The 24,407-nt window shown below is 43.2% G+C and overlaps 2 protein-coding genes across 2 annotated transcripts in view; one reads left to right on the top strand and one right to left on the bottom strand.

Moving 5' to 3' along the window:
• LOC311120264 (protein FAM227B-like) overlaps positions 1-24,407 on the bottom strand; it is a gene marked incomplete at both ends in the record, with an annotated part of 70,789 nt that overhangs the window by 27,761 nt on the left and 18,621 nt on the right. The window lies entirely within an intron of this gene.
• On the top strand, positions 1,719-18,175 carry LOC311120242 (fibroblast growth factor 7-like). The gene is made up of 3 exons (XM_084194860.1): positions 1,719-2,515; positions 15,543-15,649; positions 17,214-18,175. Exons 1-3 carry the CDS (start codon positions 2,227-2,229, stop codon positions 17,427-17,429), a joined length of 612 nt encoding a protein of 203 aa, XP_084050986.1. The 5' UTR covers positions 1,719-2,226; the 3' UTR covers positions 17,430-18,175.

Here is a 24,407-nt window from a genome sequence, read left to right as displayed (position 1 = left end):
AAATCAGCTATTTATTCATGTTTATAGCTCCCTCTCAGGATGACTGGCTGACTGACAGACAAAAACAGAGAGATAGAGAGAGATACAGGCAATAAAAAAGAGAGAGACAGAAAGAGATTAAAACAGAGAAAGGGAGAGAGAAAGAAATATAGAAAAAGATAGAGAGGGAGAGAGAGAGAGAGAGAGAGAGAGAAGAGAGAGAGAGAGAGAGAGAGAGAGAGAGAGAGAGAGAGAGAGAGAGAGAGAAACAGAGAGAGAAAAACAGAGAGAGAAACAGGGTGGAACAGAAGGGGGGAGTTTTGGGGGGAGGGTTGGTGATGAAGGGGGGTGCTCTCTCCCTCTCTGTCTCCCTCTCTCTCCACCAGTGACAGCTGAGTGGCTAGGAGCTAATTGCTGTTGCGTGAGGTCAGAGAGGCATTTATCTAACTGAGCTAGCCTTCCCTGCTAGCCCACAACAGACAGACAGACAGTGAGGATGATGCACAGCTCACACTACAGAGAGGAGAGACTGGCTGCTAAAGCACTGACTGACTGAGACGTCCCAGGGACACGCACACACATACATTGCTCTGACACATACACACACTCTCTCTCTCTCACACATACATCCACATACCCACACACTCCTCTGACACACACACCTACACACAGCTTGTGTCTAACTAATCAGGAGCAGTGGGATCACAGTAACTCTGAAGCCTTCTAAGGAAAAGGAATACCACTAACTGTTTCATCTCTGAACGCTCAACACTAATGTAAGTTTTTATTCCAACTTCATTTGTTCTCTTTATATTTTATTTACATTTTATTGAACCAATTAATTCAGTTAAGATCTGACTGCAGTAAGAAAACTTTTTGGAAATATATTAGGAAACTAACTAAGAGTTGTTGCCTTATTTGTGAATGAATTAGTGAATTGATTAGTGAATGTGTGTATGGAAGCTCAGGGTTTGGTGAGACTTCTGTTTATCTGTTGAGACTGACTGAAAGTCTACAGACGTGTTGCAGACAGATAGAGATATTACAGATAGAGGTTTAGAGATAGATATAGAAATATAGAGATATAGAGATAGCAGCTCTAGAATATGTCCCTCTATCCACACACAGCTAAAGGAGAGTTCATTTCAATTCACTTTTTGGGCTTTATTCAGGAATTTCAACTTGCATCTTGAACTGGCATCTTTTGAGAATCACATCTTGAGCATGCACAGCTTACATTTCCATTTCCAGACAACTCTGTCTGAGACAAATGACAACAACAAGATCGCAGAGACCGATAGAGCCATTGACAACACAATCTATGAAATCGGACATATCACAATCAGTGTTGTTGCTAAAGATGCATGGCAAAAGGTTTTGAGTGCACAGGTCAGTAAGGTACAGTACAGTAGGCAGTAGACTGGGCTGGGGACAGTTTGGTAAACCACTGCACACTGGGATTAAGAGTGACCGGCTACTAGAGCGAGGTTACAAACCTAAAGCAGATGTCCAGTGTTACATTCAGCACTGCAGCTCTACTCCTCACTTTAACAATCAACACTGTCTGGGAATCATACTTTATCCATGTGTGAGTAGTAGTATACTGTAGATCCACATCCACTGGACTGCCATCTAAATTACAGGCTGTAGAAATATCAGACCTTTAGGCTAATACTACTAGCTGTAGTAATAACAGACATCTAACACACACACACAAAAAACATCCTTCTCTTCCACAGCTCTGGCCTCCACAGAACCCCTGAAACATCTGGAAACATCTGGAAACAGACGGAAACAGACGGAAACAGACAGAAAAGAGACTGAAACAGACAGGACAATGTCACACAACCAAGACACACAGTGAGGATTACACTGAGACAGACTGACGGACATCAACATAAAGACTGGCCTCATTCATACAGAGAGACAGTGAGACAGACGGACATCAACCTACAGCCTTGTGTCCTTTCAACAGAGACAGCCAGACAACTCCAAACAGAGAGAGACATCACACTAGTGCCTGGTCACTCTCCAACCCTCCTACCCTCCACCCACTCCACCTCCCACCAGCTGGCCTCAGCGCCCCAGCCAGGGGTTACAGGTCACAGGTCAGGGAAACTAGCCCGACAGGCTCCTAGTGAACAGCGCTAGGAGGGCTCTGTCTGGCCTTCTGTTCTGTTCTGTCTGCCAGAGCAGACAGCAGTATTTCAGCATGTTGTCCGTGGCGCCCCACAGCAGTGCATTATAATGCCCAGATGGATGACACTGCCATGCAACCTGCCTAACTTGCTGTCGGGACTGTACCTTCACATCATCTTCCTGCTGGGCAGCGTGTGTGTGGCCTGCAGCGACTGCACACCCGAGCAGCTGGCCGCCATCATGAACTGCTCCAAGCACGAGCGCCACGCACGGAACTACGACTACATGGAGGGGGGAGACGTACGCATACGACAGCTGTTCAGCCGGACGCAGTGGTTCCTTACCGTCGACGACTACGGCAACATCAACGGGACACAAGACCCCACCAACTGTTACAGTAAGACCAGTGTTTCCCCTATATACATTTGGCATCGGCGCACCACCGCTGCTAAAATCGTGGCCGCCGCTGCTAAAATCGTGGCCGCCGCTGCTAAAATCGTGGCCACCGCTGCTAAATCATGGCCACCGCTGCTAAATCATGGCCACCGCTGCTAAATCGTGGCCACTGCTGCTAAAATAATAATGTTGATGTATAAATGTATTCCCCAGGAAGACCCCATCCGCCCCCCCGCGCCAACTGTTACAGTAAGACTGATCTATATACTGTATATCTATCTATAAGACCCCACCAACTGTTACAGTAAGACTGATCTATATACTGTATATCTATCTATAAGACCCCACCAACTGTTACAGTAAGACTGATCTATATACTGTATATCTATCTATAAGACCCCACCAACTGTTACAGTAAGACTGATCTATATACTGTATATCTATCTATAAGACCCCACCAACTGTTACAGTAAGACTGATCTATATACTGTATATCTATCTATAAGACCCCACCAAATGTTACAGTAAGACTGATCTATATACTGTATATCTATCTATAAGACCCCACCAACTGTTACAGTAAGACTGATCTATATACTGTATATCTATCTATAAGACCCCGCCAACTGTTACAGTAAGACTGATCTATATACTGTATATCTATCTATAAGACCCCAACAACTGTTACAGTAAGACTGATCTATATACTGTATATCTATCTATAAGACCCCACCAACTGTTACAGTAAGACTGATCTATATACTGTATATCTATCTATAAGACCCCACCAAATGTTACAGTAAGACTGATCTATATACTGTATATCTATCTATAAGACCCCACCAACTGTTACAGTAAGACTGATCTATATACTGTATATCTATCTATAAGACCCCACCAACTGTTACAGTAAGACTGATCTATATACTGTATATCTATCTATAAGACCCCGCCAACTGTTACAGTAAGACTGATCTATATACTGTATATCTATCTATAAGACCCCACCAACTGTTACAGTAAGACTGATCTATATACTGTATATCTATCTATAAGACCCCACCAAATGTTACAGTAAGACTGATCTATATACTGTATATCTATCTATAAGACCCCACCAACTGTTACAGTAAGACTGATCTATATACTGTATATCTATCTATAAGACCCCACCAACTGTTACAGTAAGACTGATCTATATACTGTATATCTATCTATAAGACCCCGCCAACTGTTACAGTAAGACTGATCTATACACTGTATAGGGCGGCAGGTAGCCTAGCCATTAGAGCAGGGGTGTCCAGGCCCGTGAGGGGGAACGAACTCAATATACTTTCAAATGACTAAAACCAAATCAAAACTGTGTATAAATGATAATGGACCTACATTCATACAGTTTCTTGACTGTGTCCAGCTCGTTAATAATCACCGAAATGAAAGCTAGTCAGTCAGGGAGCATCGGAAATTCCGTAAACGATGGATAGAGGACTATTTTTAGCAAATGTTGACCGCGAGGAAATATTGCCAATTTTATGTGTGGCCCCTTGACCTCGTTGAAGACCGAATAGGGGCTCCCGGGGCAAAATATGTTTGACACCCCTGGGTTAGAGCATTGAGCCAGTAACCGAAAGGTCGCTAGTTCGAATCCCCGAACCGACAAGGTGAAAATCTGTTCATGTACCCTTGAGCAAGGCACTTAGCCCTAATTAACCCTTAACTCACCAACTTTTACAGTAAGACTGATCTATCTACTGTATCTCTATATCTATAAGACCGGCCAAATGTTACAGTAGTGTTACAGATCCAAATGCTATATTCTGTTTAATACCCCATTCATTGCTACAGTAAGGCAGGTTTATTATCTACAACTTAACATCTACTGTATGTGCTGTCTTAGGACTCATCACTTCAATGAAATTCTATCAAACAAACCCATATTGCGCAGGTTGTAGTTTGTAAACAAAGATAGATACAGCGTAAACTGGTGTGGCAGGTTTGATTGAATTCCAGTCTTTGTTGTAGGATTAATCTTTTACTAACAGTGGCTCTGACTTATTGATTCTACTCACTGTATATTTATGGGCTGCTTTAGACTCTCAGAGATGTCTAAACATTTTTACAGCTGATGTGTTACTGTTAATAACAATATGGTTGAGCAACGTCCACGTTGCTGAGATCTTAGTCACTCATGTCTAATCAGAGAGGGAGAGAGAGAGAGAAAAAAGAGATAGAAGAGAGAGATAGAGAGGGAGAAGGGGAAAGAGAGCGAAAGAAAGAAACAGAGAGAGCAGAAAAACAGAGAGAGAACCCAAAAACCAAACAGAGGGAGAGAAACGGAGAGACAGAGAGCTCCGCTGGCAGATTCCTCTGTGTCTGTGTGAGTTATCTCCCAGTCTGTTGAGTGAGTAATACGGCTGTTGGAACACGGTCATATAGCAGCTAGCGCTCTCCCCTCTGGGACTCCCTGGAACAGCCTGATGTTATTGTCCAATGTTCCCTCAGCAGTGTAATCACACTGGTAATGGGTCATGTGTCTCTGTTAGGGCAGCCAAAGTGACAGAGGTAAAGTGAAGCAGGTGTAGGCTCTGGCAGAGCCAACCATAACACCATGTAAACACAGCCACTAATGAAGTAAACCAAGGGGCTGGGAGTTCAGGCTGGGGATGCAGACGGTCAGGACAAATGAACTGGCATGAAACACGCACACACCCACGCACATATTCAAACACCTCAGTGAAGTGGTGCAGTGCTAGCTGTGCCACTAGAGATCCTGGTTCGAATCCAGGCTCTGTCGTAGCCGGCCGCGACCGGGAGACCCATGGGGCGGCACACAATTGGCCCAGCGTCGTTCAGGGTAGGAGAGGGAATGGCCGGCAGGGATGTAGCTCAGTTGGTAGAGCATGGTGTTTGCAACGCCAGGGTTGTGGGTTCGATTCCCACGGGGGGCCAGTATGAAAAAGGAAAAAATAATGTATGCACTCACTAACTGTAAGTCGCTCTGGATAAGAGTGTCTGCTAAATGACTAGAATGTCAAAATGTAAAACATGAAGTAGCCCAAGCTGACATAGTCTATCCACAGAGATACAGGGTTAGTGTGTGTGAGTGTGTCTGCGTACTGAGTGACATCAAAACAATCACTCTTTAGGTTTCAATAATGTCTGTCTGTCTGTCTGTCTGTCTGTCTGTCTGTCTGTCTGTCTGTCTGTCTGTCTGTCTGTCTGTCTGTCTGTCTGTCTGTCTGTCTGTCTGTCTGTCTGTCTGTCTGTCTCTTCACCTGCCTGCCTCCCTCCCTGTCTGTGTGTCAGTGGAATGCTGACGTAGCCTGTCTGCCTGTCTGTCTGCTCACCTGCCCATATGCCTGTCTATCTGGCTGTGGAATGTTGGCATGACCAGGGTAGCCTCTGCCTCTGGTGAGGAGGGGGAAGTTGGGTCTTGCGAAACAAAAACTGGTGATGAGAAGCAGAGAAATGGATCCACCCAGATGTGTCTGACAATAGCACGCAGGGAGACATGCAGGCACGCACACACACACAAACACACACACACCGACAGGCCTTTGAAGAGCCCAGCATGGGCATGAATATAGCTAATAAATCTTTGATTCATATTGCTCTGTTCCTCTGTCTGGCCTGGGCTGGTCTGAGGTGAGGTGGGGTGGGCTTGGTTGAGCAGTGCAGGGCAGGGCTGAGGTGAAGTGAGGTGGGGTGAGGTGGGCTGGGTTGAGCAGGGCAGGGCTGAGGTGAAGTGAGGTGGGGTGAGGTGGGCTGGGTTGAGCAGGGCAGGGCTGAGGTGAAGTGAGGTGGGGTGAAGTGGGCTAGGTTGAGCAGTGCAGGGCAGGGCTGAGGTGAGGTGGGCTGGGTTGAGCAGGGCAGGGCTGAGGTGAAGTGAGGTGGGGTGAAGTGGGCTGGGTTGAGCAGGGCAGGGCTGAGGTGAAGTGAGGTGGGGTGAGGTGGGCTGGGTTGAGCAGGACAGGGCTGAGGTGAAGTGAGGTGGGGTGGGGGGGGCTGGGTTGAGCAGGGCAGGGCTGAGGTGAAGTGAGGTGGGGTGAGGTGGGCTGGGTTGAGCAGGACAGGGCTGAGGTGAAGTGAGGTGGGGTGAGGTGGGCTTGGGGACTAACCAGCCTTGAACACAACCGCTGCACAGACAGACAGACAGACAGGCAGACAAACGAACACAGACATGACAAAGTGGGGAAAGAGTGACCGTTGGCTATGACAGTTTGTTCTCTCAGAGCTTAACAATTTTTTCCCCCTCAAGCGCATCTCTGAGCACAGACGACAATCTAAGACTTTACTCAGAAAGACAGTGAACGGGTTCAGCGATTGATTATGAAGTGAACTCTGACAGTCTTTCAAACTACTGTCTGAGACTTGTGATGGAACTTGGAAGTACTCCAATGGCTGACAGGAAGGAATTGAGATACATACATTTCTGTGCTATTTGTGCTGACTAGAGTAGACTAAATCATCTAACCCTTTATTCTAAAACAAGAGAGTACCCCAACAATGAGATACTGTTACAGGAACAGGCATGGGATCTGTTTCTCAGGGTGGACAGTGCTAAGAGGTTGTTATAGGAACAGGTTTGAGGTCAGTTTCTCAGGGTATTCTGCTCAATGTCCTGTCCACTGTGTTAGTCCAACCTGACAACCAAACAAACACAGGTGATATACTGTACTGTATGCGCTAACAGGCATATAGTACACTATATTACACCGGATTAGATAAAAGTCAGTGCTCGAATACCCGTACTTGTGTTCTAAATAGTAGGCATTTTGGGTATGTTTTATAATATGTGAAATTTCGTAAAATAAAATGTGTACGCTTTTAACGCCAGGATGTCATACTCATTTACGCCTTTCATCTAGTAGAATTCGCTGCACACTATTGAGGAAGATAATCATCTTTTCAGACTGATAATCAGCTGATAATCAGCTGGGGGCGTGCTGTACCAAAAGCTACATTTCTTTTTGCAGGATAGCTGGAGGCAAAGTCATTCATATTCATGAGTTACGTTGGGTGCTTGGTTGAGCCTTCTTGGGTGTGTGACATCACAAAGATGCACTGCAGAGGCTTGCTCGCCAGGATGACCAGTGAGCACCGACTTCCAGCTACATACCAATCTATTTTAGTTTCACTTTCCGATCATTCATAAAATGAGTCCACAAATTATAATTGTTTTAATTTCCACAAACTGTCTGTTGATATATTCAAGTCAACCCAAATGTTCCAAAGAATAGGAAATCCACGATTAGTTGGCTAGTAGTGGCTACTGCCTGGCCTGTGAGCTAGCTACATTTCAGTCAGTAGCTATCCTTCTAAATGCGATGGTCACTGGATAAACTATATAGCTATGAGTTGAACATATCTTGTTGAAAACAAACTAATATCCAGTTGTTGTTGCCCATGGTGGAATCATATCTAACCAGCTGGCCCCTGAATCCCGTGTCTATGTGGCCATGCATGAGCTTCTGAGTCAGATGTAGTCTGGCTAACATTAGCTAGCTAGCTACCTAGCATCGCTAGCTGAGCTGTTTTATAAGAAAACCAAAGTACCAAAATGAATGAATGGCAGGAATCAACACAATTGTGCATGAGATTACGCATTCTCAGTAGGATGAGCCTAGTATGCTGATATTTGTTGCTTACTGCATTAGGTTTTTATTAAACAGTACGTTCTAAATAGTATACGATTAGTACACAGTATGCAGTTTAAGTAAGTAGTAGGCAAACCAGATTTCAGACACAGCCATTGGCTTTTTTAATCCCCAATCACAGCATTTTAATCTGAATCACTAACACATGACGCAGGTGCTTGGTTTGTAGTGAAAACACTGAAGAAGGGTCTTCATAGACAGCAGAGCATGTTTTACTGTATGTGGTTTTAAGCAAATAATTTGTAACTGTAGGCCAGGGGTCGGCAACGGGCCAGTTTTAGCCAGTGATTTATTTATTTTGCCCCCCCCCCAAAGTTTTTAGTACATTTTAGGATTTTTGTTTTTGGTATAAAGAAAATACTGTAAAATCACCAGGAATTCAGCTAGAAATTTGTTTAATTTAAAAGAGACATATGAGATCTTGTCTCAATGTATTCAAGGTATGAAAGTATTGTTATTTTCAAATACAATCTCTTTTTTGGGCTTAGTTGTGGTCAATTTGCAGTGTACAAATTATTATAATTATGTCCTGGCCCCCCGACCATCCGCTCCGACAAAAATCGCCCCGCGGCTGAATCTAGTGGCCTACCCCTGCTGTAGGCTATTCACAAACATATGGGAACACTCTTAAACCCTCCAGACAGTTTGCTGGTGAGTGTGTTGTGTCTGTTGCCCCAGTACAACAGATAGGCTATATAATAGTATTGTTACCCTGTTATAACCCAGTATAAGCGATATACAACAGTATTATTGATTTGTTACTGTGACGAGGTGTGAATGAAGGAGTCAGGCGCAGGAGGTAAAATACCAGTCCAGAGTCCAGAGTTTATTCCGTTTACATAAATCAAACGCCCCAAGCGTCAAACGAAACTATTACAAGGGAAAATATCCACCTTGGCATAAACACAATGAATAGTAGCTCAACCGAGCTACATGCTCTCACAATACAAACAATCTCTCACAAAGACAAGGGGAACAGAGGGAACACTTATACACATACTAATTAGGGGAATGAGCACCAGGTGTGTGTGATTGACAAGACATGACAAGTGGAGTGATGAGAATGGGATCGGCAGTAGCTAGTACTCCGGTGACGACGAACGCTGAAGCCTGGCCGAACCAGGAGGGGGGGCAGCTTCGGCGGAAGTCGTGACAGTTACCCTGTTGTATCAATATACCAGATAATAGTATTGTTACCCTTTTATTACAATAGAATATACTGTACGGTATATAGTATTGCGACGCTGTTAGTATTACAAATATATTGTGACCCTATTATAACAGTATAACAGTATAAGAGATATGACCCTGTTCTATCAGTCAGTGTCAGCCTCTGAGTGTCTCCCTGAATAACCTCAGCAGCCAGATCTGACCTGAGACGCATCCTCAGCGTTACGCACCATAAACCATCAGATGCCTGTGACTCAGCCGTAACATGACACACATGGGCTTAGAAACCCTTAGAAAAGACTAGAAACACCAGAGTAGAGAAGCGATATCCACACACTCAGCTATGATGCAGGTTCCTAATAAACATCCATACACTCAGCTGTGATGCAGGTTCCTAATAAACATCCATACACTCAGCTATGATGCAGGTTCCTAATAAACATCCATACACTCAGCTGTGATGCAGGTTCCTAATAAACATCCATACACTCAGCTGTGATGCAGGTTCCTATTAAACATCCACACACTCAGGAGTGGTGCAGTCTGTATCCTACAGGCTTCTTATTCAGTGAGCTGAGCTTTCAGATAAACAACCCTTAATCAGAGCAATAGGATGAAAGTTGTTTGACCAACATCTGAGCTAAATACTGTACAACCCAAGTATGTAGAAGAAGTTCCCTCTCTATTTCAGGGTGATAAAATGTTACAACTTTGTTGACAAATTACTAAAGAGATACAGTTGAGGTCGGAAGTTTACATACACCTTAGCCAAATACATTTAAACTCAGTTTTTCACAATTCCTGACATTTAATCCTAGTAAGAATTCCCTGTCTTAGGTCAGTTAGGATCACCACTTTATTTTAAGAATGTGAAATGTCAGAATAATAGTAGAGAGAATGATTTATTTCAGCTTTTATTTCTTTCATCACATTCCCAGTGGGTCAGAAGTTTACATACACTCAATTAGTATTTGGTAGCATTGCCTTTAAATTGTTTAACTTGGGTCAAACGTTTCGGGTAGCCTTCCACAAGCTTCCCACAATAAGTTGGGTAAATTTTGGCCCATTCCTCCTGACAGAGCTGGTGTAACTGAGTCAGGTTTGTAGGCCTCCTTGCTCGCACACGCTTTTTCAGTTCTGCCCACAAATGTTCTATAGGATTGAGGTCAGGGCTTTGTGATGGCCACTCCAATACCTTGACTTTGTTGTTCTTAAGCCATTTTGCCACAACTTTGGAAGTATGCTTGGGGTCATTGTCCATTTGGAAGACCTATTTGCGACCAAGCTTTAACTTCCTGACTGATGTCTTGAGATGTTGCTTCAATATATCCACATAATTTTCCTTCCTCATGATGCCATCTATTTTGTGAAGTGCACCAGTCCCTCCTGCAGCAAAGCACCCCCACAGCATGATGCTGCACCCCCGTGCTTCATGGTTGGGATGGTGTTCTTCGGCTTGCAAGCATCCCCCTTTTTCCTCCAAACATAACAATGGTCATTATTGCCAAACAGTTCTATTTTTGTTTCATCAGACCAGAGGACATTTCTCCAAAAAGTACGATCTTTGTCCCCATGTGCAGTTGCAAACCGTAATCGGTCTTTTTTATGGCAGTTTTGGAGCAGTGGCTTCTTCCTTGCTGAGCGGCCTTTCAGGTTATGTCGATACAGGACTAGTTTTACTGTGGATATAGATACTTTTGTACCTATTTCCTCCAGCATCTTCACAAGGTCCTTTGCTGTTGTTCTGGGATTGATTTGCACTTTTCGCACCAAAGTACGTTCATCTCTAGGAGACAGAACGCATCTCCTTCCTGAGCGGTATGACGGCTGCGTGGTCCCTTGGTGTTTATACTTGCGTACTATTGTTTGTACAGATGAACGTGGTACCTTCAGGCGTTTGGAAATTGCTCCCAAGGATGAACCAGACTTGTGGAGGTCTACAATTATTTTTCTGATGTCTTGGCTGATTTCTTTTGATTTTCCCATGATGTCAAGCAAAGAGGCACTGAGTTTGAAGGTAGGCCTTGAAATACATCCACAGATACACCTCCAATTGACTCAAATGATGTCAATTAGCCTATCAGAAGCTTCTAAAGCCATGACATAATTTTCTGGAATTTTCCAAGCTGTTTAAAGGCACAGTCAACTTAGTGTATGTAAACTTCTGACCCACTGGAATTGTGATACAGTATTATAAGTGAAATAATCTGTCTGTAAACAATTGTTGGAAAAATTACTTGTGTCATGCACAAAGTAGATGTCCTAACCGACTTGCCAAAACTATAGTTTGTTAAGAAGAAATTTGTGGAGTGGTTGAAAAACGAGTTTTAATGACTCCAACCTAAGTGTATGTAAACTTCCGACATCAACTGTATGTCCATTTCTTAAATAGCTGTGTGGTGTTTTTTTATTTTATTAATTTCAAACTGCGTTAGAGCTGACAATGTAACAACAGTCCGTCTCTGCTGGTTTGTCATGATGTGTTTTCCTGTTGGACCAGACTCTGCTTTATTACATCCTTAATATGCAAAGCAGTGTGGATCCAGCCTGGATCCAGGGAAGACAGAGTTAGAATGGATCACCCACAATGTGTTGACTTAGCCAGGGGCTGGCTGGGCTGGGCCAGGGAGAGAGCAGGGAAGTGTGTGTGTGTGTGTGTGTGTGTGTGTGTGTGTGTGTGTGTGTGTGTGTGTTTGTGTGCACCACTCCAGTCTCCCTGTGTCCACTAAACAGTGTCAGTGTCTGAGACAGAGCAGTAACAGAATAGTGTATCAGTTCTGTTCTGTGTCTTTGTGACCAGAGCTCTCAGCTGCTTTATAGCTCTCAGCTCTCAGTGTTTCTGTGACAAAGCACTCTGTCTGCTAGCCTAATGTCAGCCCCAGCACAATACCTCTCATCATACAACTACAGCCCAGCCCCAGCACAATACCACTCATCATACAACTACAGCCCAGCCCCAGCACCATACCACTCATCATACAACTACAGCCCAGCCCCAGCACAATACCACTCATCATACAACTACAGCCCAGCCCCAGCACAATACCACTCATCATACAACTACAGCCCAGCCCCAGCACAATACCTCTCATCATACAACTACAGCCCAGCCCCAGCACAATACCTCTCATCATACAACTACAGCCCAGCCCCAGCACAATACCACTCATCATACAACTACAGCCCAGCCCCAGCACAATACCTCTCATCATACAACTACAGCCCAGCCCCAGCACAATACCTCTCATCATACAACTACAGCCCAGCCCCAGCACCATACCACTCATCATACAACTACAGCCCAGCCCCAGCACAATACCTCTCATCATACAACTACAGCCCAGCCCCAGCACAATACCTCTCATCATACAACTACAGCCCAGCGCCAGCACAATACCGCTCATCATACAACATTAATCATTCTAATCATTCATCTCCTGCTTCCTTTGGGAGATATTGACCAGTGAGGGCTGGATCATCTCCTGCTTCCCATGGGAGATATTAACCAGTGAAGGCTGGATTGAGAAGAAGGGATTGAGAAACATTTGTGCAACTACAACCTTCCCACAACTGTACCATTGGCTTCAATACATGATTCAAGATTTACCCAAAATGTTTAGTAAAGTTTCTCACGTTAGGGTTTGGCAGAGTCTGACTGTTACAGAGGTTATCTCGCTCTCTCTCTCTATCTCTCTCTCTCTGCTCCACTGCAGTTATTCTCTCTCACTCTCTCTCTCTCCCTCTCTCTCTCTCTGCTCCACTGCAGTTCTATCTCTCTGACATTGAGATATTGGCATCAATTGTTTGATGTGACAAATAGCTGTGGCTCAAAGAGCTCAGCATTTAATCTGAATGTCTGTGAAGCTGCTACACACACATCAAAGCAGGACCACTGACTGTCTGTTGCTCTGTGTCTGTCTGACTCTCTTTTACTCTGTGTCTGTCTGCCTGTCTGTTGCTCTGTGTCTGTCTGCCTGTCTGTTGCTCTGTGTCTGTGTGATGAGGTGATTTGAAGGAGTCAGGCGCAGGAGGGTAAATCACAGAATAACAGGATTTATTCTGGAATACAGAGTTACGCAATAAAGCGTCAAAACAGTCCAGTGCGCAAAACAGGCGCACTGAAACCAAGAAGGCACACGGGAAAATAACCTGGTGATACAAAATACAAGGAGCTCCACCGAGCTTCACTAATCTCACAATATACAATCACACACAAAGACAAGGGGGCAGAGGGAACACTTATACAGGTACTGATGAGGGGATATGAACCAGGTGTGTGTAATAAACAAGACAAAACAAATGGAATGATGAGATATGGAGCGGCAGTGGCTAGAAGGCTGGTGACAACGAACGCCGAAGCCTGCCCGAACAAGGAGAGGAGGCAGCCTCGGAGGAAGTCGTGACAGTACATACAATTATCTAAAATGCTTTTAGCATTGAGGATGTACTTAGTAACAGACTTTACTGCAGTTGTTTCATAAAATATTTCTGCCTAACATAATTGACCTGAGCTGCTCTCTGAACTGGTGTTAAAGAGTCTAGTTGTCTGGTTTCTCAGCAGCCGAGCAGTAAATCTCCATGACACATCTTCACACAGTGTGCAACGATGTTACAAACACTGCCAGTTACAGATGCATGGGCTAAAACCACAGCACTGGTGTTTCTCAACCACACACACACACAGCCGAATATATTGATACAAGTCACCTTGTCCAAGAGACATTTACATGTCTATCAAAATGTCATGCCAGGGTAGGCCTACACGAAACACAGCCCTTATGTTAAGTGTTTCTAAAATCCCCCTATGGGGAAAAATGAATGGTGGAAAAACAATTGGAACCATTTCCCTGTTTGACAGCTAGGTTTTATGGGTATTATGACACCTCCACTGTGGGGCTCTATAGGATCCTTAATGATGCTTGGTCATCTGTGATCATTAACTCTGAGGGAGGTGAACCAGAAGAGAGAGAGTCTTTGATAAACACAACGTCACTGTTGTCTGGGTCTGGCTGACACACAGACAGATGTTGCTCTGGCAACCGCTCGCTCGCTATCACAACTGTGTTTTATTAACACATTAGTCCTGTGTTGGACCTGACAGCTTTTGTTTTGCTACGATATATAATATACACCATCTGATATTCTTCATGTTTAATGAGCCAGTAAATTGGAAAATGAATTGTTATGCCCCTTTTCAAAAGAAAAACACTATATTATTGTAGCTTTCTACACCCGTAATAAAACATCAAACGTGTGCATGTTTAAAAAAATGGGTTGAACAACTTGTTATTTGAATAGTAAATAAATCACATGAACTTTATATCTGAGTATCCCGTGAGATATCTAAATTATGTTGTTAATCTCAGCGGTGCTCCATGGCCGTAAAGCAAACCAACAAGCTAAATCCTTTTATTTGTCCTCTCCCACAGAGAGTGAGAGAGAGAGTTGAGGCGTAGGTCTGAAGACTGAGGCTGGGGCAGAGGTTGGGGCTGAGGATGGGGCTGTGGTGTAGCGTGCAAAGCGCAGGAGAGTAGGTAGTTTTCTCAATCCCGGGGGAGCATGCCTAGTCTGCCTCCCATATGTGGCATGGCATGAAGCTGTGGTTTAGTAATGGCCACCCAGAGAAGAGAGAGGAGGGCCTGCCTGGATACATCCAGTAAAGCCAGAGACCAACCTAACCGCAGACTGATTAACCACTAAGACCTCCTTCCTGTTAGATTAATGAAGATGAATACTGAGATCAGGAGAGGAACGCTTGAGTGGGATTGGCTAGTAGGGCTCATACCTACTATCTGTCCTGACTGAGACTCTCTGATAGGTCTACTGTGATGGTCCAGTGATGGTCCTTGTCATGTGATTACTACATCATTATATATATTTAGATACTGTGGTAGTCTCTTATATCAGTACTGTGATTGTTAGGTATATATTGTGGGTATTGAGATATTTGACAGTCTTCTGTAGTATTTAGATATTTGTCCTGTGATTGTTAAGTTTATTGGTACAGTATGTCCTCTGTGATTGTTGCTCAAAGGGTATATACAGTCCCCCAGTGAAAGTCTACACACCAAAAATCCCTTTTTAGATTTAATTTTAAGGCAGCAAAATGTGAAAACTGTGCAAGGAGTGTGTAGACTTTCACTAGGCACTGTATACTATAGTAATTTATAGTAATTTATATATCTGCCCCGTCTCCTGTAGGTATCCTGGAGGTCCGTACGGTGTCCGAGGGAGGAGTGTTAGCTATCAAAGGAGTGAAGAGCCAGTACTATATCTCCATGAACAGGACAGGCCTGCTGCAAGGCAAGGTAATGAACTAAACTAGCATCTCTCTGCTGGACAGGGTTGGAATGCACTGTACTGTACAGTGCCTTGTGTTCTAGGTTATTATCTTGCTGAAAGATGAATTAATCTCCCAGTGTCTGGTGGAAATCAGACTGAACCAGGTTTTCCTCTAGGACTTTGCCTGTGCTTAGCTCCATTCCATTTCCCTTTTATCTTGAAAAACTCCCCAGTCCTTAACGATTACAAGCATACCCATAACATGATGCAGCCACCACTATGGTTGAAAATATGTAGAGTGGTACTCAGTAGTGTGTTGTATTGGACTTGCCCCAAATATAACCATTTATATTCAGGACAAAAAGTTGATTGCTTTGCCACACTTTTTTGTAGTATTACTTTAGTGCCTTGTTGCAAACAGGATGCATGTTTTGGAATATGTTTTATTCTGTACAGGCTTCCTTCTTTTCATTCTGTCAATTATGTTAGTATTGTGGAGTAACTACAATGTTGTTGATCCATCCTCCGTTTTCTTCCTCCGTTTTCTTCTATCACAGCCATTCAACTCTGCAACTGAGTTAGGAAGGACACCTGTATCTTTGTAACGACGAAGTGTAATTAATAACTTCACCATACTCAAAGGGATATTCAATGTCTGCTTTTTGTTTTTACCCACCAATAGGTGCCCTTTTTTGCAAGGCATTGGAAAACCTCCCTGGTCTTTGTGGTTGAATCTGTTTTTGAAATTCACTCTTCGACTGAGGGACTTTACAGATAATTGTCTGTGTGGAGTACAGAGATGAGTTAGTCATTCAAAAACCAAGTTAAACACTATTATTGCACACAGAGTGAGTCCATGCAACTTATTATGTGACTTGTTAAGCAAATATTTACTCTTGAACTTGTTTAGGCTTGCCATAACAAAGGGGTTGAATACTTATTGATTCAAGACATTTCAGCTTTTCATTTTTAATAAATGTTTTATTCAAACACATTTTTTTTAAACACAATTACACTTTGACATTATGGGGTATTATTGTGTGTAGGCCAGTGACAAAACATCTCAATTTAATCCATTTTAAATTCAGCCTGTAACCCAACAACATGTGGAAAAGGTAAAGCGGTGTGAATACTTTCTGAAGGCACTGTATGTCTGACACATTTGGAGAAGATACCAATTGTTTTTGAATAAAGTATTAACCAGTTATTGTTATTCTACATTTACATTTAGTCATTTAGTAGACACTCTTATCCAGAGCGCCTTACATTCATCTTAAAATAGCTAGGTGAGACTACCACACCTCAGTCATAGTAAGTACATTTTTCCTCAATAAAGTAACTATCAGCAAAGTCAGTGTTAATTCATGAAAGGCAACTGTGTTTTTTGGGGGGGTTTTGCACTATGATTTCATATTTTATTCTAGCACCTCCAACACTTTTTAACAAGGTTTTACTTAAGAGTGGCAAGAGTGTCAACTAAATGACTGAAATATAAATAGGAGAAATATAACCAAGTAAAAAAGCCAGAAGATGTTTATAACCCTCCTCACGCCTAATATCGTCCCATTTTGTGTCCTCATGTATTTACAGAAAATCTACAATGAGAACTGCAACTTCAAGGAGGTTTTCCTAGAAAACTACTTCAACGCGTACTCGTCTACTAAGTGGACTAGAAACGGCAAGGAGATGTTCATTGCTCTGTCTCAAAAGGGCAGGCCGCTGAGAGGGAAGAAGACCAGGAGGGAACACATCGCCTCCCACTTCATCCCCATGAAATGTAGAGAGGAGGAGAGGACTGGCGTCTGAGAGAAGGAGAGGACCCGACTGAAAAAGGAAGGGGTGACTGGAGCCTGAGAGGAAGAGAGGACTGAAAGAGGAGAGGACTGAAAGAGAGGGAGGAGACTGAAAGAGAAGGAGAGTACTGAAAGAGGAGGAGAGGACTGAAAGAGAAGGAGAGGACTGAAAGAGGAGAGGAGGAGAGGACTGAAAGAGGAGGAGAGGAGGAGAGGACTGAAAGAGGAGGAGAGGACTGAAAGAGGAGAGGAGGAGAGAAATGGGGCCTTAAAGGAGGAGAAGAGGAGGAGAGGATGGGCCTGAGAGCTGAGAGGACAGAGAGCAGAGAGGACAGAAAGAGGAGGAAAGAAGGATAGGAGAGAGGACTGAGAGAGCAGAGAGGACAGAAAGAGGAGGAAAGAAGGATAGGAGAGAGGACTGAGAGTGCAGAAAAGACTGAGAACAGAAAAGACTGAAGCTGTGACGTCCGGATGACCCATGTTGGGGTTCTTGGACGTTGTGACAGCTTAGCTGCAGATCTTTGATGTATAATTTAATATAATCTAACTCCAGTCAGTACAGTATACCACTTCAGTCACGTCATATTAGCTGGTACAATGTAAATAAGTTCTGTAGCTACTTATCCATTCATGTGTCAAAGTTTTTATTGTAAAACTGATGCACGGTCCTCCTCAGTTGTGTGCATGTTAAAGGTCCAATGCAGCTGTTCTGAGTAACAATTAAGTACCTTACTCTGATCGATTTAAATACAAATGGTCAAAAATAAACAAAAATAGCTTCTTAGCAAAGAGCAATTTCTCAAGCAAGAATTTAGCTAGGACTGTCTGGGAGTGGTCTGAGCGGGGAGGGGAAAACTAGCTGTTATTGGCAGAGAGATTTGAAACTCTCTTTCTTATTGGTGATGTCACCAGGCAGGCCAAAACTCCATCCCACCAAGACAGGCTGAAATTTCATGCAGTCTTCTCAAACAGCTCTTACACTAAAAGGGCATTATCATAATTTTCTAAATTTCACAGTATTACTCCAACCTCATTGTGTGGAAATATATATAAAAAACAGGAAAATCACGTTTTGACTGCACTGTGCCTTTAAGCTTTTACAATGATTTTTTCAGTTTGCAATTACGTTAGTACCTTTTTGTAACAAGGATTGCTACACCATTATGATGGCACTACAACTACCTGTTTATCTCATATTTCTTCACAGAATGGATTGTGGTCAATAATACTAACAATAACCTTGATATGGATGAAGTCAAGCACTCTGTTTCAGCATGCATAACAGTTGTTTTGGGATAAACACAATACAGGGAAAGGAATTAGAAAAGGGATGTTTGAGAACATTTATAATAAAACTGTTCCTACTGACTGAATTCTCCAGGCAATGTCAAAATGTAATGTTAAAGTAAGCTGATCAGTCACTTACTTTACTCAAGAAAAGTATTATTATTGATAATAGTTGTACTATTATACTCATTTTAGTTCCCTTATTATAATGGGTAATAGTGTAATGAATATAGGAGTAGTAATAAAATAGAGTTGGTATTTACCTGGAATTTACTAAAACAAACAGCTGGTTATAATTTGTATTAAAAACTGGGTTGTTCGAATGCTGATTGTCTGACAGCCGTGGTATATCAGACCGTAAACCACGGGTATGACAAAATATTTTTTTTTACTGCTCTAATTCCGTTGGTAACCAGTTTATAAGAGCAATAAGGCACCTCGGGGGTTTGTGGTATATGGCCAATATACCTTGGCTGAGGGCTGTATCCAGGAACTCTGCGTTGCGTCGTGCTTAAGAACAGCCCTTAGCTGTGGTATATTGGCCATATACCACACCCCCTGGGGCCTTATTGCTTAATTATAGCTTACTTAATCAATCAATGAAATTGAAAACGATGCGATATCAAATGGTACCTATTGTAGTGCTACTTGTTTCACTTAGTCCCAAATATTCTAAGAGCTAGTTACTGAGTAATAATAATTTGTTTCCATGTTATGTTTAAGTAAATAACAGGTAGAAAGCAGGCTGTAAAATAAAGTGTAACTAAACGTAGTATAATAAGCAAACAGTACCACTGTTGGACGTTGGATCAATGTAAAGACAGTCAGCAAGCTGGACTTGCCTTTTCACTATACAAGTGTTCAAAACACACCATATATATACACAATATATTGATAAATATATATGTACAAACTAAAATACATATGTAATTACATGCGACAGCTGCTCATTGACTCCCTATTCATTTACTAAGGTTTGATAATGATTGTGTCCCAAATGGCACTGTATTTCCTACATGGGGCAATTATATAAAATCATGTACTTTGTGGGATAAATAAAGTATTTCTCCTTGGTCAAAAGTAGTGCACTATGTAGGGAATAGGCTGCCATTTGGGACACAGATTTAACAATGCAAGAATGTAATGCTGCTGCTGCTGATGATGATGATGAGGATGATGATGATGACGATGATGAAGTTAGGAATGATATCTGGATTAAAGTACAGAGAGACCAGAACATACAGCTTGTTAAATGTGTATGCTATACTGTATGCCTTGATCTTCCTCCACTATAATTAATTAATTAATGATTATATAAATTGTTAGCGTTGATCTCTGTTATGTCCCTGATGTGATAAATGGTATTTATTTGAACTTTGAGATGAGGGGGCTGTGTCCCAACTAGCACCCTATTCCCTATATAGTGCACTACTTTTGACCGGAGCCCTATGGGCCCTGGTTAAAAGTAGTGCACTACACAGACAATAGGGTGCCATTTGGGACGTAGACAGGCTTTTTTTCTGTTGAGACATTCCATGTTCTGCCAGATACCATAATGCTTTACTAAGATATTGTTGGTCTCACTAACGAATTTAAGTTAACTGTAGCAACATACCAGAGGCTTCATTTAAATCACTTCATTCCTTTCATCTCTTCTGTTTTTGGATGTTCCTGAAGCACATCACATATACCGTACTCGTCATCTCATTACCATTAAATAACCTTTTAACAACCTTTTAAAGACGTTCACTCTGTCTGCACAGTTACAACTAAACTGCAAAATCTCCATACTGGCCTATAACGTTTGTGTTATTATCCATTGTTGTAAGTTATTATTTGTGTTATTTATATAAAAACCAAAGATTAGTTATTATGGGGTGTTTGGAGTGTAAATTATTTATTTTCTAAGATGTGTTTTGCCACGTCATCTTTGGGGACATAAACCATGCCCTCACTCTGCCACTACCCATAAGCCTCGCTGGCCAGGAGTCTGAGCAGAGGGTTCGGTTGGAACCAGAGAATCAACAACCTATCAGCTGCCAACAACACATTAGAGGAACAGCAAAATACAAGACATTCAGAGAATAACTGAACGGCAAAATGCAAGACATTCTAGGAATAACTGAACAGCAAAATACAAGACATTCAGAGAATAACTGAACGGCAAAATGCAAGACATTCTAGGAATAACTGAACGGCAAAATGCAAGACATTCTAGGAATAACTGAATGGCAAAATGCAAGACATTCTAGGAATAACTGGGCAGGAATATCAAAAGGATCCGCTGTGCTGCTGTAATATGGATAATCAACCAGCCTATATCTGACAACTTAAGTGTTTTGTATTTTAAACACAGACACTGATATACAGAATGTCATTGGGTTCCACAATCATAGAGGTGTTCAGGAAAAACATAACACATTTGAATAAACAAATCAACTCCTGTAAAGTTTAAACTTAACAACATGACACTCAACTAAAAAGTTTAGTTGAATTGACTTGAACTGTTAGTCATTGAGTTTCATCATATCTTTGTTATCTATACTCTCAATTAATTCAACTAAATTACTTAATAACCACTTTAATATTTAGAATATAAAGCAGTTTGTTACATCCAACCAAATGTATGTTATCATGTACTATAACTGAGATGCTAATGACCCTGTTAGAAATCCGGAATATGGTTCTCGGTAAAGACAGAACAGATCAAGATGAGAGGTGGGGAGTGTGTTATGTACCTCCATCGAAGTTGATTTGCGAAGTTTCATCAAAATTGGTGTCATATTGCCTTAGATGTGCTGGTAGGAAATTTTGATTTTAACATTGAGCATTAATCAATGCCTCGGGTACCATAACAATGTTTTATACGTTATATGTTATATAATGTATAATATAACAACAGTATATTATTGGATTGTGGGTTTACCGGTTAAACCACAACAAAAGACAAGTATCCATGCCTGGTGATCCTCTAAGATCTTCTAGGATCTCTAAAGATCTTTTCAGGATGTGAGCTTGGCTAGGATCTCAAAAACATATTCAGAGATTGTGAGTTAAGACCCCTACAGAGCCATATATAATTCTAACACCATCCATTAGTCTCTTAATACTGCCGGCCTAAAACAAAATCCTGCAGTTTATCACAGTATAAAGGTCTGCTGCAGGTCTGGGTCCTTCAGACTGCTGATGTTAATAAAACGCTCTCTCACTGCGTTGGAGTTCTCTCCAGAGATGTTAACCAGACTAGTTCCCAGCTTATATGACTAAAGGACTAGATAATCAAATCTGCTGTCCTTTGTCCCAACAAGATTAAATACACATCGGGAAGATAAATCTGGAAAAAGTTTCATTTAGATAAGGGTCCAGCAGTGAGATGCATGAGACAAATGAATTACATTATTCCCTGTCTGATAAAGTACACCAGAATAACACAAGTCCTGGATACATCTCTTAATTTGATGCAGGGGCAGATAAAAATATGTCAACACACGGACTGAATGTTGTAATAATTTGCTCATAACTTTATATTGTATTGAGTGAAATCTGAGCGCTGTCAGATTGAGGGTAGAGCATATTGGCAGTTGGCCACACACACACACCATACACCAACACTGTACACACCATACACAAACACTGTACACGCACACCACAGGAGGTCAGTGGCACCTTAATTGGGGAGGACGGGCTCATGGTATTGGCTGGAGCGGAATGAGTGGAATGGTATCAAATACATCAAACACATGGTTTCCATGGTTTCCATGTGTTTGATACAATTACATTCGCTCTGTTCCAGACATTATTATGAGCTGTCCTCCCCTCATCAGCCTCCACTGATGCACACATATAGGCAGATAGATGAAAGCTTTACCTTCTGTTGGGGTTCACATCTGGCTCCGAGCAGCTCTGACAGATAAAGAGAGTGAAGTTGAGAGAGAAAACCCCAGAATGAGGTTGACGCAAACAAAGTCTGAGCAAGGTGAAGGCTTCTGCCAAGTCACGCAAAGTTAGTCTTAGCAGACTTGTAACATGTTCAAAATGTAAACACATTTCTAACTCAAGGCTGTGGATTCCCAACAGACTGTGGAGGAGACTGCAGCCAACAGGAGCTAACTGGGTTGTAGAGAAGAGAGCTGGGTCTGCTAAGAGCATAGAGGAGAGAGCTGGCTAGGCCTGCTACGAACATAGAGGAGAGAGGAGAGAGCTGGCTAGACCTGCTACGAACATAGAGGAGAGAGGAGAGAGCTGGCTAGGCCTGCTACGAACATAGAGGAGAGAGGAGAGAGCTGGCTAGGCCTGCTACGAACATAGAGGAGAGAGGAGAGAGCTGGCTAGGCCTGCTACGAACATAGAGGAGAGAGGAGAGAGCTGGCTAGGCCTGCTACGAACATAGAGGACAGAGGAGAGAGCTGGGTCTGCGAAGAGCATAGAGGAGAGAGGAGAGAGCTGGCTAGGCCTGCTACGAACATAGAGGACAGAGGAGAGAGCTGGCTAGGCCTGCTACGAACATAGAGGAGAGAGGAGAGAGCTGGCTAGGCCTGCTACGAACATAGAGGAGAGAGGAGAGAGCTGGCTAGGCCTGCTAGGAACATAGAGGACAGAGGAGAGAGCTGGCTAGACCTGCTACGAACATAGAGGACAGAGGAGAGAGCTGGCTAGGCCTGCTACGAACATAGAGGACAGAGGAGAGAGCTGGCTAGGCCTGCTACGAACATAGAGGAGAGAGCTGGCTAGGCCTGCTACGAACATAGAGGAGAGAGGAGAGAGCTGGCTAGGCCTGCTACGAACATAGAGGACAGAGGAGAGAGCTGGGTCTGCTAAGAGCATAGAGGAGAGAGGAGAGAGCTGGCTAGGCCTGCTAGGAACATAGAGGACAGAGGAGAGAGCTGGCTAGGCCTGCTAGGAACATAGAGGACAGAGGAGAGAGCTGGCTAGACCTGCTACGAACATAGAGGACAGAGGAGAGAGCTGGCTAGGCCTGCTACGAACATAGAGGACAGAGGAGAGAGCTGGCTAGGCCTGCTACGAACATAGAGGAGAGAGGAGAGAGCTGGCTAGGCCTGCTACGAACATAGAGGAGAGAGGAGAGAGCTGGCTAGACCTGCTACGAACATAGAGGAGAGAGGAGAGAGCTGGCTAGACCTGCTACGAACATAGAGGAGAGAGGAGAGAGCTGGCTAGACCTGCTACGAACATAGAGGAGAGAGGAGAGAGCTGGCTAGACCTGCTACGAACATAGAGGAGAGAGGAGAGAGCTGGCTAGGCCTGCTACGAACATAGAGGAGAGAGGAGAGAGCTGGCTAGGCCTGCTACGAACATAGAGGAGAGAGGAGAGAGCTGGCTAGGCCTGCTACGAACATAGAGGAGAGAGGAGAGAGCTGGCTAGGCCTGCTACGAACATAGAGGACAGAGGAGAGAGCTGGGTCTGCGAAGAGCATAGAGGAGAGAGGAGAGAGCTGGCTAGGCCTGCTACGAACATAGAGGACAGAGGAGAGAGCTGGCTAGGCCTGCTACGAACATAGAGGAGAGAGGAGAGAGCTGGCTAGGCCTGCTACGAACATAGAGGAGAGAGGAGAGAGCTGGCTAGGCCTGCTAGGAACATAGAGGACAGAGGAGAGAGCTGGCTAGACCTGCTACGAACATAGAGGACAGAGGAGAGAGCTGGCTAGGCCTGCTACGAACATAGAGGACAGAGGAGAGAGCTGGC

The sequence above is a fragment of the Coregonus lavaretus genome (assembly GCF_964263955.1).
Source record: "Coregonus lavaretus genome assembly, contig: HAP1_SCAFFOLD_161, whole genome shotgun sequence".
Taxonomy (NCBI): domain Eukaryota; kingdom Metazoa; phylum Chordata; class Actinopteri; order Salmoniformes; family Salmonidae; genus Coregonus; species Coregonus lavaretus.
This window is presented reverse-complemented; position numbering and strand designations above follow the sequence as displayed.